Here is a 15,958-nt window from a genome sequence, read left to right as displayed (position 1 = left end):
CCCCCCCCCCCCCAGGGTTACAAACCAGGCTAGTTACTAAGGCGCTTAGTCCAGACACATTCCAAGTCCTGGGGTTCTGGACACAGAGGTAATGAAACAAAGTGTCCCCTGGTTTTAGACGCCAAACACTGGCAATCTCCCCTCCTATGGGCATCCAGGAAAAGCGAGCACACTTCGTGCTCACCAGGGGAGCGTTGAACGAGCTGTGGCCATGAAGGGGTTAAACTGTTCTTCAAGGCGCGCTGGGGTCTGTCGTTGCTCCGGGAGGGCATGTCATGAACTCAACGCTGGAGCAGCTGCTTTACCACAGTCACACGTCCGCTCAGTTAGCAGCAGCGGAGGGGCCAGGCAGGTGTGAATTAGCTAATGGGCGCTTGCTGGCAGTCCGCGGGCGCGGCGCATTGTCCCCGCCGCAGCTAACCTGTTGCTACCTTGCATTGCCCTGTGCTGCAGCCGCTTGGCTGCCGGTCACCGGCTCCAACCTGCCCCGCCACACGTCTCTTCACCTCAGCTCACCGCATACCCACCCTGCCGCCCCTGCACGCTCCCCTTTGCCTTCCATTGGGCTGAGCTCCCCCCGCCAAAAAAACCCCAACCAACCAAATCAGGGCACTAACGCGCTATTTGCCGCCCCCCCCGCTGTTCACGCGGCTTGTGTGCGCTACCCCTCCCCCCAGGCTATGTCCATTTAGGCACCATTGACTCGTTATTTCCGTGTGCGCCCCACCTTTGTAGCGCCATCTCGTGCCTCCCATCTTATACCTAGAAAAAAAAAAAAGAGAGAGAGTCCCTGCTCCAAAGAGCTTACAGGCTGTTTGTACAGTGCCTAGCACAGGGGGTTGGTGGTCCATGACTGGGGCTCCTAGGCACTAGAATAATACAAATAAAAATTAATTAATAATAATGCAATGCAAGTCAGAGAACGTTCTTTAGTGTTGATTGAAATGGCCACCCCAGGACCCTGTGATGCCAACTGGCAGAGGGCACAGGGGTACATAAGGGTTACAGGGCTCCCCAGGGGTAGTATCTTCCTACTAGTTCACCATATAATGTCTTATAAGGTGTGTACTGAAATCCTGTGCTACACTGACTATCATCATTGTTGCAAAAAGTATGTGCAGATAATATGTAAGGCGATCTGTGCACATCTATATTGTAGATAGATATGTATATATTGGAAATTATGTGTTTAAAGCATTGCCATTACAGGCAGGTGACCCAGAGGTAATATGCCTTAAGACAGGTTCCAGGAGGTGAGAGACTTACTTCCTGGCTGACCATTGTGTACTGTGTGCCTTACAATGGAAATCTATTAGTCTTTAAGGTGCCACTGGACTCCTTGTTGTTTTTGTGGGTACAGACTAACACGGCTACCCCCTGATACTTGAGAAGATTAAGGGCACTTCAGGAGATGAATTTAACAGGAAGAGGTGACTAGTTGGTGGGAGGGAACCTAGTTTAGGGATGAAGAACAAAGGGCTGGTGTAATAGAGCTAGGGGGTGCAGAAAGACCCCCTGGCAGCCATCATCTGGGGAGGTAAGTTGCCAGCAGGCTTGGTTTTTGAAAAGAAGAACTCAGCCATCCTGGTTGAAAAACACCGAGAGAAGGACTTAGGATAAGCAGAACCTTATTAGACAAGCAGCAGCTTGTTAGTTAAGTTTAGGCTCTAGAATGTGTGTTATGATTTAATTGTATATGTAACCCTCCTGTGGCCAATATTTCTATGTGATATTATTTGACTCTGTTCTTTGTTAAATCAACTCATACCTGCTTTCTCTATGAACAAATCCACGTGCTGAGTTAAGTGGAGCTATGTCCTACAGGGTAACTGCTAAACCTTGGTGTATTGTTCCTTTCAGACCAGAGGATCTATGGCTGTCCAATGGCTAGGCACTCTAGGGAGATGCTTAGAGGACTGGGGTGGGGGGCAGAGGGAGTATGCCAATTGCTCGTCTGCAGAGGGACAGCAGAGCCTGCATGGGCTGAGAGGGGAGGACTTGTGTTGCTTGTGGCTGATGGAGTCAAGAAGCTGACCCCTACCAGTCACAGATGAGGCTTCCTCACGCTAAGGACAGGTGATAGTACAGTGGCTCACAAAGCTGGATAACCCCAGGAAGCACGGCACCCTGATTTGGATGCTTCTGATCCTACCACCTGGAGGCTGTGGCTGACTGGTCTCTGGGGTTTTCCTCCAAGGCTACATGAATCCTAGTGCCCTGCCGAGTGTGGTAGTGGGTCTCCCTTGTACATTTCAGGGTCCACAAGGATGCTGGGGGGAGGGAGTGGTCTTATCTAGTGCCTGTTTTCCCCCAACCAAACCACCACCAGCCCCCATTCTCTCTGCCCTCCCTCCACCAAGCAGTCCCTGCTTTGGCTGCTTCTGATACTACTGGCTGGAGCAGTGATACTCAGATTGAGGCTTAAGAGCCACAAGTGGCTCTTGAATGGGTCTCCTGTGGCTCTGTGCAGCACATGATGTTAAAACACTGTGTGATTTAATTATTAACCAATCTGGCTGCTTTTAAACTATGTTATTAACTAATTGTAGTTGATAAAATAGTAATACTTGGTCAGATATATAAATAGTAAATGAAACAATGAATTCACACTACTGTGGCTCTTTGGGTAATGTTGATCACTAATTTGACTCCTGAACCACTGAGGTCTGAGTATCACTGGGTTAGAGTCTGTGGATGGCTGCTCTCTGTGGTTATTCCACAAGGTCCTCCATGGCTTGAGGGGGAGGGGAAGCACCCCTGTATCCTAGTGCCTCCAGAGGAGAGGGCAAGTCCCTCCTGCACAGCCTCACACTTGTCTTCTACAGCGCCTGCATCGGGGGATCCTCTCCCTGCTGGAACGGGAGTTTTTAGCACTGCTTTACACCCCTCCGGCCATTTTACCTGGCATAAAGGAGCCAGAGCTTCTCAAGGGAAGTGGTGGGAGAAAATAATTTAAAATTGGGCAGTGTAATTGAGAACATACGGTAGGAAACAACCTGGTTTGGAAGCAGGGGGGAGATGATGACCTATCAATAAAAGGCTTTCTTTTCCAATCTCTAATAGGTATGATTGTCTATCAGGAAACCAGGATGGCACTGTCAATACTCTGTAAGGTTATAGTGCACAGTGTTATCTCTCTTTTGGCAACGTTTCTATATTCTGCACAGTACTAGATAAGGCATGTTAATTAGATCCCTCCAGGGATCTATTCTACTGTTGATACATATGTTTAACTCCTGTGTACAGGAGTTACATAGGGTTCACCAAATAGGAAATAAACCGTGTCACAAAAGCTGATCTTTAATTACTTTATTTTTCACAATAATAAAAAATAAATTAGTCATAAACAAAAATAGTTAACTTTTTCCATCAAAGAGAAAATGTATGCAATATGAAAAGGATGCTGTACAGTTCAGGTTCGGGTGCATTGCCAGGGATACATATTCCTGAACTAGTCACAAAGTACTTTAACTTATACTCCCCCTTTAAATCCACTCAAGAAACTGGCTAATCAGAAAATTACAAAATGGTAACTATGGATTTACAATATGACATATATATATATGCTATAAAATTCCATGAAAACTTGGATTAGTATGATGAAAGACCTGGACAAAAATGTAGATGGCATATGTAAATAAATACACATTAGGTCCCTTTAATAAAAATCTGCATATTCTAAATAATTGAACTATTTTGGTGCAGTGGCTTGTTCCATAGACATAGCTCAGAATACATATTTCCTATAAACATCTTGTATTTACAAATAACAAAAAATAAGTTATAATAAAGTATATCCTTCTGCCAAGATGGATGACTGGGTTAAGGTGAAATGTATGTAATTTTACATATATAAAGTAGGGTTTTTGTGTCACTCAAATCGAGGCTTGATGATCTGCACAGTTAAGGCCCCAGTCCATGAAGACATAGTTGCTGGAACTAGAGGTGCTGAGGGTGCTTCTGCACCCCCTAGCTTCAAGTGGTTGCCATCATATACAGGATTTACAGTGTGGTTCAATGGCTCTCATCACCCCAACTATACAAATTGTTCCAACACCCCTGCTTAACAATGTCCCTGATGACTTCAGGGAGGGTCAGCAAGGGCACCTACGTCCACCCATGATGAGCACATTGCAGGGTCAGTTCTGAAGAGACCCACACAGTGCACCATGACAAAGCAGGCTAATGAAAGCAGTGTTGTTAGAAAGTCACTGGGAAAGTGTTGAATTTTCAAAGGAAATAATCAAGCCCAAAAGATAATGGGAGTTTGCATTTCCCAATCCATTAAAATTCCAAGGGGTCTCCATTTAAAAAAATGTAACTATACTCCCTTGTGTTTCATTGAAAATTGACAAAGGGCCAAATTCAGACCTAGTGTTAGTGGATGCATTTCTAATAAAGTTGCACCTGCTTTCACCAGGTCAGAATTTGACCCAATAATTGTTTCTTATAATGCAAATTAGTTTGCCCATTTAAAAACACTAAAGATGAAAATGTTAAGTGTTAGTAGATTGCTTTGATTCAGCTCCCTAAATAGAAACTAACATAACCCCCACTAATATATTCTGTAAGCCATGTTAGGAACGAAGAAAGTTTACTTTCAGCATTCATTGTTTGAATTTCCCAATTAACTGCCCCATAGACCAACAAATGCTTTTATAGAGAGGAGCCAAAAGGCATTAAACACAGCTGTGCCATAAAAACCAAGTCCTGCAAAGATTTTTTCTGCTATTCAATCTATACATGATTGCTCTAATGGTACTTTTAAAACAGCAGATGTTGTATGTGAGAATACAGGAACAATACATACTTTCATAATTGTGCAGTTATAGGTACTCTGGGTTCATTGCACAGGAATTCATTCAGTAGTTATTTTAATAAAACGAACCACCAAGGGTTCAGGAGCTGGTTGAACTATCAGGAGAATAGCTCTACTAATAACTAGTCTTATTTCTGACACAAACTGTTAAAAGCTATCTTGTTCTCGCTCACTCCAAAAAAAAAACCACCTTGTATTAATTCCCACAGCTGTGCCAGCTAGTCCTCTGTTCAAGGTAATAAAATGGTCTGATCACTTAGCACTGCTCTAAACATCAAACATTCTTGTTGCGTAAGCAGGTATGGCAGTAGCTATTAGCACTCCAAACACTCCTGAATGTGAGTAGTCCCACTGAACTCAGTTAAGTTGTGGCTATCTCATCCATATGTGCCTTGTCTATGAACTTTTGAGTTAACAAATCTCGAAAATACAGCAAGTGTTTTCCTACTTAAAAGGACCCAATTTTGGATCTGTACCATTTGGCTATGGAAATGGGATCATATAAACATTGTAAAAACAACATTAATTCTAGATCCTGATGTATTATGCCCCAAAGACAGATTATTACATTACATTAGTCGTAATTGTATGAGTGTGTTGAAACCACGGCTGGGTTGTGTGATGTTCATGCAAAACCATGCAAACCTTGCCCTCTTGCTTTTGTATCACCCCTCAAAATCTGCCTCTGTCATGTAAGATCAGCAAAATGGGTTCTCTACAGATGTTTGAGAAGCCAGATGTGGGGCTCCCTTTGTTGTGTGCTGGCTTCAGGTAATCACTTTTCACCAGTTTGCCTTATATTGACGATCCACATATTGTCCCCATAGTTACTATGATCTTCTATTTTATCCCAGATCATGTAACCTGAAGATTTGAAAGGTGAGAAATAATGTTTTTTCTACTACGTATTAACACACAATAAAGAAAAGGTGTTGTTCAAATTAATGAGCCTGATTCTGCACTTGCTTACACTGGTTTTATACCCGTGTAACTCCACTGAGTTCATTAGTGCCATTCCTAATTTACATCAATGTAAGTGAAAGAATCAGGAACTATACATGGTGTCAGGCTAAACTGGAGCACTGCTATATAAAAACAAACACTTGTAATAATTAAAATGCAATAACTGGTTTAAATGAATAGTTTTAAAAGTGCACTTCATGTGACAATGAAATATTACCATAGATAATATTAGTCCTTCTGCATCAGTGTGTGTAGGAAAGGAGAGTTGATTAGTTTATATTCTAAAAACATCTATCATAATTATAGTGAAACTTGCCAGTGACAACAAGAGATTAAATCTGGCCACAATCAGGCTGACTCCTTACTGCATGGTGTTTAATTAGGTGAGACTAATACTTTTTAAATAGTATATATGAAAACTGGCCTTACACCAGATAGCTCAGTTTATATAACTATCAATATAAGTGACCACATTCAACTAACAAAGCAATGAATCTGAGGAGTAATACAGGGTATATATACATAGATATATACCCTTTTATACTTGGCTCTTATGAACTTTGCCGTCTTCAATGGTACATTAATGGAGCCCACAAAAAGATAAATCCTTCTAAGCCATCCCAACTGCCATGTATTCAAGAGCAACACATTTTATAACTTGCCTACAAACCGTGTAAGGCACCACGTTTACATACCTACTTACCAACTCACTGTTCAGCTTAAATTATTTACCTTATCCAAAGGTATGTGCAAACTGTTTATGGGTCATATATTATTGTTGTGTCAACTATAATTTATTTCTTCATCTGGGATGTAAATAATCTTTTTATGCTACAGATACTTCCCTAAAGTAGATGAAATACACTTCTCTTAAGGCAAAAGAGAAACAACAAAATTAGATACAGTTTGTCAGGATTTGCTACAATGTGACATTCATATGAAAATTTATATTTACCACCATTGGAAATTTGACAGTTCCTCCCCATAATTCTTTGGTCAAGAATCTACTGTATACAGTGTAATCTCAGATCTTCAAGAGCTATATAAAGTCCTTGATGGATGACTTTTCATGACATAAAGGCATAGGACTGAGAAGGGATCATTAACTCAAAAAAAAAAAAGGTATATAATTAGTCTTTCAATTTCATACAGGTCTCCCATTGTTTAATTAAATTAATTAGAGGGTAATCAAATCTAATCACATTTAATAATTTCTAATCACAAAGAATCATTATTGTGACATCAAATTTTAGAGACAAAGGAGAACTCCCACTGATTACAATAGGGACTCCTGATCAAACATTGATGGTACAATAGGGCTCAGAGATAATCAACATAGGACTAGCATAAAGCTCAACAGTAAACATGTATCAGGTATAAATAGGATTATTTGGCACCGTTTTTGAATTCAGACAGTGGACACCTTAAAAATGGACTCAAGATTAAAGATATCAGTAGGGTTTAGAGTACATTGCAATGAGTAATTCAATAAGCAAGTTATTTTTTTCCACCAATAGAACTCAGCGCTACTTACACAGAAATATTTTAAAAGACTCAATAAAAGTGGATGAACTGTGAAATTTTCAGGTAGTTTAATACCTTTAATCTGCACTGAATGCCTTTATCTGCACTGAATGTCTCATTCTGTTTAGCTCTAGCAAATTCCAGGACTGAGTACAGTAAGTGTAGAAAATGAAGATCATCTAACCCAGGTGCAAATCTGTAACCATTCTTGACTGGAACAGGGAGACATGGTGTAAATAGATGCTATTCTTTTAGAGTAAGTTTACTGAGGAACAAAACAGGATGAAAACAAGACAAACTACACTGTAATAATCCTTCAACAGCTAGGAGTCAGAATTTCCTTAATACAGACTTCCAAACTACTGCACTAGCAGTTAGTATATATATATACATACTAACTGCTATATATATAAGATTTTATATATATATAAAATCCCCACCAGAGACGGCTGATACCAAAGGGTTATGAAAACATGTTAGAGACAGAGGGCCAGATCCTTTGGTGGCAGCTTCAGAAACTGATGGCAATCCTAATTGAACCTTATACACATTTGGATTGATCCTATTACGTACTGAACACTTCTAAAATGAAAAATTATTATGCAGCGAGATTGCTACATCATGGTGGAAGATCCTCTGCTGGTGTAAACTGACAATTTAGATCAGTGGAGGAACATCACCCATTTGAGCTTCAGCTGTTAGCTTCACATGTTAAAGAGAAGACTTAAAAGACTTAAGGGCACTGTGGTGGGTAATATATTGCTTTCAACATCCATACAGAATTACAGGCTATAACTTTAATGCACTAGTTTATGAATTAGATACAAGGCACTTATAGGCAGTCAATGTGTGTACATTTGCTGCTTAGTTGAAGGCAGGAAGTTAGTGAAAGAGAGCTTAATCATGACACTAATTTAGTATGAAGGGTTGAGGTAATAAAACACACATATTAGGGTGCCAGGAAATTGAGCTTAAATGGGTCCTAAGGGTGTTGGGTTTTTTTACGACATAACACTTCTCATGTACATGTTCTACTGATACCATCTACTAATTTAAGTCCAAAACACCAAAGAAGGGTTGATACTCAGCAAATGATCATGCTGCTGTATCTGTACTGGTCAAACATCTCCAATAAATGCATTTGACTGATTTTCCTTTCATTCAGTTCATAACAAGAAGGGTGGTATTTTCCTTAAATAACAATTATTTGATGAACAGATGCATACAATAGTATCAGTAAAAAATAATGCTTTAAAAATCACGGTTTTACAATGAACATTTTAAAAAGCCAAAAAGCTCCTATTATATGCTGCATGTTATGTGTGAGACATAACCATAGTCTTGATGTGCTCAGCAATATGGAAACCATCTCTTTAAGAAGGCAGAACCTGTTGCAGTCCAAACAGTAACACTGTTTATGTTCCCATATCGAAGTTAAACATGGACGCTACGGGTGATGGAGTAGTTGTTATCTGCGTCCTAGAAAACCTGATTGTCTATTGGCCACCCTTGTGCAGGATGCACAACAGGCTGTCTTGTAATAGGTATAGACACAGAGACGGGCCTGCACCACCACATTGCAGTTGTAGTATTTGTCTTTGCAATTTTCATCTGGGGGGGGAAAAAAAGCACAGACTTTTATGATTCAGAAAGATTATGTTATCAGAGCAGATTATGGTAGAGTGCAAATTTATTTTTAAAGATTTACTGTCAGGTGAAAAAAGCATATATTTAAAAATAGCCTATTGATGTAAGTAAGTTAAATTATTAAAACTACAAGAACTTTTTTTATTTGAATAAATTTAGAAAAAAATGCACATATTTAAAACAATCTACTTTACTTTTAATAATTTGTGTTTGCTTTTTACACTTAATTTGGCTTGAATAATACAAATAGACTAGACAGTAGCACTTGTATTTATAGTCAGGTTTGTGTCATTTTCACTTTCAGATTCTCAGGTAATAAATACCATGCTGCAGTGTTTGGGTGGCTAATGCTTCAGGGGAATATTAACAGTACTACCAACCCCCAAGCACTGAAAAGTCATGAATCAGGCCCCCCACAATCACAAGATTGGCTTATAAATATTGAGATTTTGAAAAATAATAAATGTTGGGTTCTTTATATTTGCCTTCTGGGTTCTGAGCCACTAGGATGCACTCCATTCACATTTAAAAACCATGAGGGCTAGAAACTTGCTTTTTTGATGAAAACTGAGATTCTCTCATAATCACATAACTCAAGGAGCAGGGATTTTAAGAAAAAGACCAAATAACAGAAGGCACACAATAAAACCATGAGACTTGTCAGTATTAATTTGTTTTAAACAAAACTGTTTCCACATGGAGGAGGAGGAGGAGGAAGAACAACATTTCTATCAGTCTTATGCTACATAATAGCTAATTTTTACAAAATCTAAATTTGTGAACAAATTTGACCTGAATGTTGCTGCAGAGTAGAATGAGGTTCCACCTATTTCTTAATACATCTTTCTCTCCTTCTCTAGTAATTATAATTAGTAATAAAATGATTCCATAAAAATTATGAAAAAAATCCCTGACAATATCAAATTAATGCTAACGTGTTACATTTTGGTTAATATATTTCATGAAAGAAATTTGACTCTGCATTGACATCTTAGGTTGATATTTTAAAATCAAGAAGAAAAGTGAAATCTAGGAATTATTTTGGGGAGGTTCTATGGCCCGTATTATAAAGAAGGTGATACTAGATGCTCATAATGGTCTCTTCTGGCTTTGGAATCTATGAATGTATGCAACAGCACCGGGAAGTTCATAATAAAGAAAATGTCTTGTGTATGCATAGTTCCTTGTAAAAGATATTAGAAGACTTAGAATATTATACATGATTAAATTTTCTGGTTTTAGGGTTAAAGCAGTAAGAACCCACCAAATCAAACATTCAAAATACGAGGTTCCATAAAATACACACTAAAATTAACCCAAATGTGCCATTTTAGCAGATCCAAAAATCTCTCATGCTCTCTGGGACTTCAAAGGGAAGTCAATTTCTGATAGTGTTCAAGGAAAACATTTTAATCAGAAGACTCAAAGAGCTTGGCTTGTTTAGCCTAATCAAAAGACGGCTGAGGGGAGACATGATTGCTGTCTCTAAATACATCAGAGGGATATATACCAGGGAGGGAGAGGAGTTATTTAAATTAAGCGCCGATGTGGACACAAGAACAAATGGATATAATCTGGCTATCAGCAAGTTTAGGCTTGACATTAGACAAAAGTTTCAGAAGAGTGATGTTCTGGAATAGCTTTCCAAGGAGCGCAGTGGGGGCAAAAAATCCTAACTGGCTTCCAGACTGAGCTTGATAAGTTTATGGAGGAGATGTTATGATGAGACTGCCTATAATGGCAGGTAGCTGATCTGTGACGGCTAGCAGCAAATATCTCCAATAGCCGGATGGGACACTAGATGGAGAGGGCTCTGAGTTACTACAGAGAATTCTTTCCCGTGTCTGCCTGGTGGGTCTTGTCACAAGCTCAGGGTGTAATTGATCACCATATTTGGGGTCAAGAAGGAATTTCCCCCATGGTCAGATTGGCAGAGACCCTGGGTTTTTTTTGCCATCCTCTGCACCATGGGGCACAGGTCACTTGCTGGTTTGAACTGGAGTAAATGGTGGATTCTCTGTAATTTGAAGTCTTTAAATCACAATTTGAGGGCTTCAGTAACTCAGCCAGAGGTTATGGGTCTATTACAGGAGTGGGTGGGTGAGGTTCTATTAGGGTGACCAGATGTCCCAATTTTATAGGGACAGTCCCGATTTTTGTGTCTTTTTCTTATATAGGCTCCGATTACCTCCCACACCCTGTCCCAATTTTTCACATTTGCTGTCTGGTCACCCTAGGTTCTATGGTCTGCAATGTGACTAGGTCAGAGTAAATGATCATGATGATCCTTTCTGGCTTTAAAGTCTATGAAAACCTACTGTACCCTTTTAAAAAGAGAGTCTTGTTTTGTTTAAAAACGAACTCCTAAAATTGGAACAGAAAATAAACGCTGAACCCAGAGAGCCTATACAGGATTGTTAAATATTTTCTCCACTAGATGGAGTTCCACAGTCAAAACAGTCCAGTTTTCCTGTCTGCTTACCTATTTCTGGTATACAATCCTGAGTGTTACAAGGTTCTTTTTCTTCTGGTTTAAGCTGTGGATCACATTGGTTACTGGGTGTCAGATCATCTGACAGACATCGTACTTCTCGAACCCGGAATCCTCCTTCACAGGATTTGGAACACTGAAATCAAATGAGTTAAAATTCAGGAAGGTGATAATTTGTACTAGGAAACCCCTACAGAGAAAGGGGACTTATAGCCTTATCCAAAGCCTCCAGATTTCTTTCCATTGACTTCAATAGGATTGGGATCCTTAAAATGCTGACTAGAAAGTTATGGGATTCATTTCCTGTTAGGGCTCAAGAAAAATCCCTGTCCCCATGATCCCCAGTACAAGAGAGCAGGACAAGGCTCTCTCTAAGGCTAGGTCTACACTACAGCGGGGGGTCGACCTAAGATACGCAACTTCAGCTACGTGAATAGCGTAGCTGAAGTGGCGTATTTTAGGTCGACTTACCTGGCTGTGAGGATGGCGGCAAGTCGACCGCTGCCGCGCCGCCGTCGACTCCGCTTCCGCCTCTTGCCGCGGTGGATTTCCGGAGTCGACGGTAGAGCCATCAGGGATCGATTTTATCGCGTCTTCACTAGACGTGGTAAGTCGATCCCCGATAGACCGATTGCTACCCGCCGGATCGGCGGGTAGTGAAGACGTGCCCTCAGAGAAACCACTTCAATTGAAATACTCTCATAGTACCCTCTTCTGGGGTACATTTTATGAACCATCCTGTTAGCTGTATGACAGGAAGCCAGAAAGATTGTTATAGATGTGAGAGGAATTCAAGGAACAATTTGTGTGTGTGTGTGGGGGGGAAGGGCGGAAGGTTCCAACATGATGGAGTGAACTCCCCGCCCCTCCTCAGCTGCAGCTCTTTCATAACAGTCAGTGTGATAACAATGGGAATGCTATTCTCCTGTCTGATGAGCAAGGGTCATTGTTTTTGCTCAGGGATTGGCCTGTACACCACACCAAATTAACCTCAAAGAAACTATTGAACAGAAAGTGGGTGTCATGCTGTCTGGAGTGGTTCATGACTGTGAATGCCTACCTCAGGGCAGATTGTCAGAAAACAGAGCAGACGCCCCAAACTGGTGGTGTGTTTTATATTGAGGTTTCACCAAGCCAGTGACAAATGTGAACTCCTGGATCACTATACACATTTTACCATGGAGTCACAGACAGTCCCCTTAGACTCTCCAGTCTATCTTGCCACCCAGATAAATGGACTTTGTGATAAAAGGTCACTTAAACCAAAAATCACATCACATCAGTTTGCTTGCAATTCCAAGAGACCAGTCACTTATCCCAGATCAATTGGTACTCTAGATCTTACACCAAAGACAATGCTGGTAGCCAATTCTATAGTCAACTAACTAAAGGTTTATTAGCTAAGAAAAGGAAGCAAGAGTTACTGAGAGTTAAAGCAGGTAAAATATATGTACAGGTGAGTCACAGTTTGTAATTCCAAATGGTGCCAGTGATGTAATAAACTGCCAGTTTCCCAAAAAACTTTTCAGGGTTCCCAGATTGTCTGTGGGGATCTCCACTTTGCACCTGTAACCTTTAGGAGTCCATACAGTCCAGAGATGAAGGATTTTTCCCTGAATCCATACTTATAGCTTCTTCTCATAGAAAACAAGCTGACATGTCACTACCCATGTGGGCCTTTCCTTTGATGAGAGAGAGAGAGGAACACATTTTGAGTCTTTGACCTCCGATCATCACAATGACCACCTGCTTCAAAATGAGCACTTTTCTGTTAAAGTTCATTTGCATTCCACAAGGCTTCTTTCTCTTTTGATGGATTATTTAGTTACAGGGGTTTACACAATGTAAATGTTTGTTATTACATAATAACAGGATACAGATATGTGAAAACAATGCAGGTAACATCCCACTAGTTTTCATGAAGTTTAAACACCAATATACTCTTATACATTTAACAATCACTTTGATCTATGCTAATACACAAGTGAATTGGCCTGGACCTTCAGCATGAGCTGGCACCTGGTCTGCCAGCATCACAGTAGGGAAAAGAGGGAAGGTGGGGGGAGAACTGTGATTCCTTAATCCCCAAATGCACTACACTTTCCACATCTCTACCACTCCCTTGGGCTGACCTTAAATCCCCTACACACTCCCACATACCATGCTGAAGGACTGCAGGGGGCCAAGAGTTCTCCTCTGTGTCCTTTCCACTTCTTGGACCATCCTACTCAGTGTAATCACTGAGGTGCTGCTCAATTTTGGGAGCCAGGAGGACTTCACCAAAAGGGCCAAGTTCAGTCTGAGTCTAAAGTGAGTGCCATTCAATCCACTGCAGTGGAGCTGCCAGCGGCGGCTCTACGTTTTTTGCCGCCCCAAGCACGGCTTTCGGCGGCACGCTGCGGGCGGTCCGCTGGTCACGGAGATTCAGCGGCATGCCTGGGAGAGGTCCTCTGGTCCCGCCGCCCAATTGCTGCCAAAGCCGCGGGACTGGCGGACCTCCCGCAGGCGTGCCGCCGAGGGCAGCCTGACTGCCGCCCTCACAGCGACCGGACCAGCAGGCCACCCCAGGCACGCGCTTGCTGCACTGGTGCCCTGAGCCGCCCCTGGGAGCTGCACCAGGGCAGACGTGAGCTGAATTTGGCCCTAAGAGAAGTTACAACATTTGGATCACAGATTTGCAGGATGGCTTATTACTGTCTCAGCACCTGCTCCTATACGTGCACATACCATTGATAATTGCTGAGAGTTCTGCTCCGGTTCCTGGCAAGTGTACTAAAATCAGACACAGAGACAGCACTTTCAAGTATTCTTGAAAAACCCCTAAGCGGATTAAGTGTTTTAAACAAAACAGCCAGTATCTTCACAAAAGTCTTTAAAAACTCCAATCTTTGATAGTGGTTTCTGGAAACTGGGTTAGAAACATTATGTGAGTGTTATTATCCTAAACTCCTTCACAAAGAAGAGTGTATTGGGACTGCTATCCCTCTACCATTAAATGAAAAATCTAATCAGACAAAAGCCAAAATAGACACAAAGGTTGTACTGATAAATGGTAAGGAGCCAAGCCTCATCGATCTATTGTAATGGATAAACTCTGCTTTCAACCCTAGGGCATGATTCTTCACTCCATTAAAAAAAAAATAAAACTTAAATTAGATCAAACTTGATTATGAGATGAACATTGATGTAGAATAATAGCAGGGTGAGTTCCATGGCTTAGACTAGAAGTTCACAGCACATCCATCAATTTTTGTCCATTTACAGCAACCATGTGCCTGCAGTACTTTTAAAACACTGCCAAACGCAGCCTCAACGAGCTTTTCTTCCAACAGCAGTTTCTCAAATGAAGAGACTCGTCTATGCTTTGCTTTGCATAAAGCCCTAGGTTCCTGAACACTGTGAATATACCAATTTTCATTAAATTAGCATTTAGAGTCTTAAATAATACTGTACTATGCATGGAGGTAAGAATTGCATGTCCTGAGGCTACTTGGTGGTTAGCTTTGCTACCAAAAAGAAACAAAAAACCAACATAGGACAATAGCTGATGAGAAACCTCTAATAAAATGTATTTTTCTCGAGGTATTAAATTAGAAGCATTAACAAAAGGAGAAAGCCATCTGAGAGGAAAATATTCTCTTATTGTACTTTGATCAATGTACCATAAAATAATAACGTGGCTTTTACCTTCAAATTTCTTACAAGCCATCACTACTTACCTTGGCTTACTAAGGGTACATCTAAACTGCAATTAAAAACCCATGGCTGGCCCATGCCAGCTGACTTGGGCTTGTGGGGCTCAGGCTAAGCGGCTGTTTAACTGCACTGTAGATATTTGGGCTCGGGCTGGAGCCCAGGCACTAGGACCCTGTGAGGTGGGAAGTGCGAATGTTTACACCGCAATTAAATAGCCCTACAGCCTGAACCCTGCCAGCTTGAGTCAGCTGGCCAGGAGCAGGTGTCTAATTGCAGCGTAGACATACCCTAGAACTGCAAAAGTTTCCTCCACCATCTCCTCCTCCCCACCCTCAGTATTTCATGTGAATTTCGTGCTCATAAAAAGGTGTCAGCCTATTTAATCCCTGTAGGAATCGGTGGAACCCATCCAAAAGGAACATTAGCAGCCATTCCACAACAAAAAATAAGGACTGGGAAGGTTACTAAAGAACAGGGGGTCAACAAATTAGCAGGGACAAAGAATGGAAAAAACAGGAAGGGGAGTACAGGTCACAGAGTTAAAACATGGGAACCAAAAGGAGACACGGAGCAAAGAACCCCAGACAACACCCACTGTTCTGAAAAAGAATCTAGGGAATCAGTGGAGGCAACCATAAAAAGTGTCAGTTTGCCTGATCTGGAGGCTGAAGTCTTCTTTTTATAGAGACAAGAGGTACATTAAAGGTGGCAACACTACAACCCAACTCTGTCCAGTCCATGTGCTGAGGACTCTTATTTCAGTCTATATGGTCTATTTAGTCTTTGGTCTCTCTCTTGAGATTTCCAGAAAGGTGGGA

General features: G+C 41.2%; 1 protein-coding gene across 1 annotated transcript in view; it reads right to left on the bottom strand.

Annotated features, from left to right (window-relative positions):
- Positions 1-8,167: 8,167 nt before the first annotated feature.
- The window catches only part of THSD4 (thrombospondin type 1 domain containing 4), a 259,304-nt gene continuing 251,513 nt past the window's right edge, over positions 8,168-15,958 (bottom strand). The window contains exons 11-12 of the mRNA XM_024198518.2: positions 11,436-11,580; positions 8,168-8,917 (exon numbers count right to left, since the gene is read on the bottom strand). Of these exons, the coding sequence (XP_024054286.1) occupies positions 8,775-8,917; positions 11,436-11,580 (288 nt within the window). The 3' untranslated portion in view covers positions 8,168-8,774. The remainder of the gene's footprint in view (positions 8,918-11,435; positions 11,581-15,958) is intronic.

Source organism: Terrapene carolina, unplaced genomic scaffold (genome assembly GCF_002925995.2).
Source record: "Terrapene carolina triunguis isolate 2854851 unplaced genomic scaffold, T_m_triunguis-2.0 Scaffold67, whole genome shotgun sequence".
In the NCBI taxonomy this organism is placed as follows: domain Eukaryota; kingdom Metazoa; phylum Chordata; order Testudines; family Emydidae; genus Terrapene; species Terrapene triunguis.
Note: the sequence above shows the minus strand (reverse complement) of the source record. Positions and strands in the feature narration are given on the sequence as shown.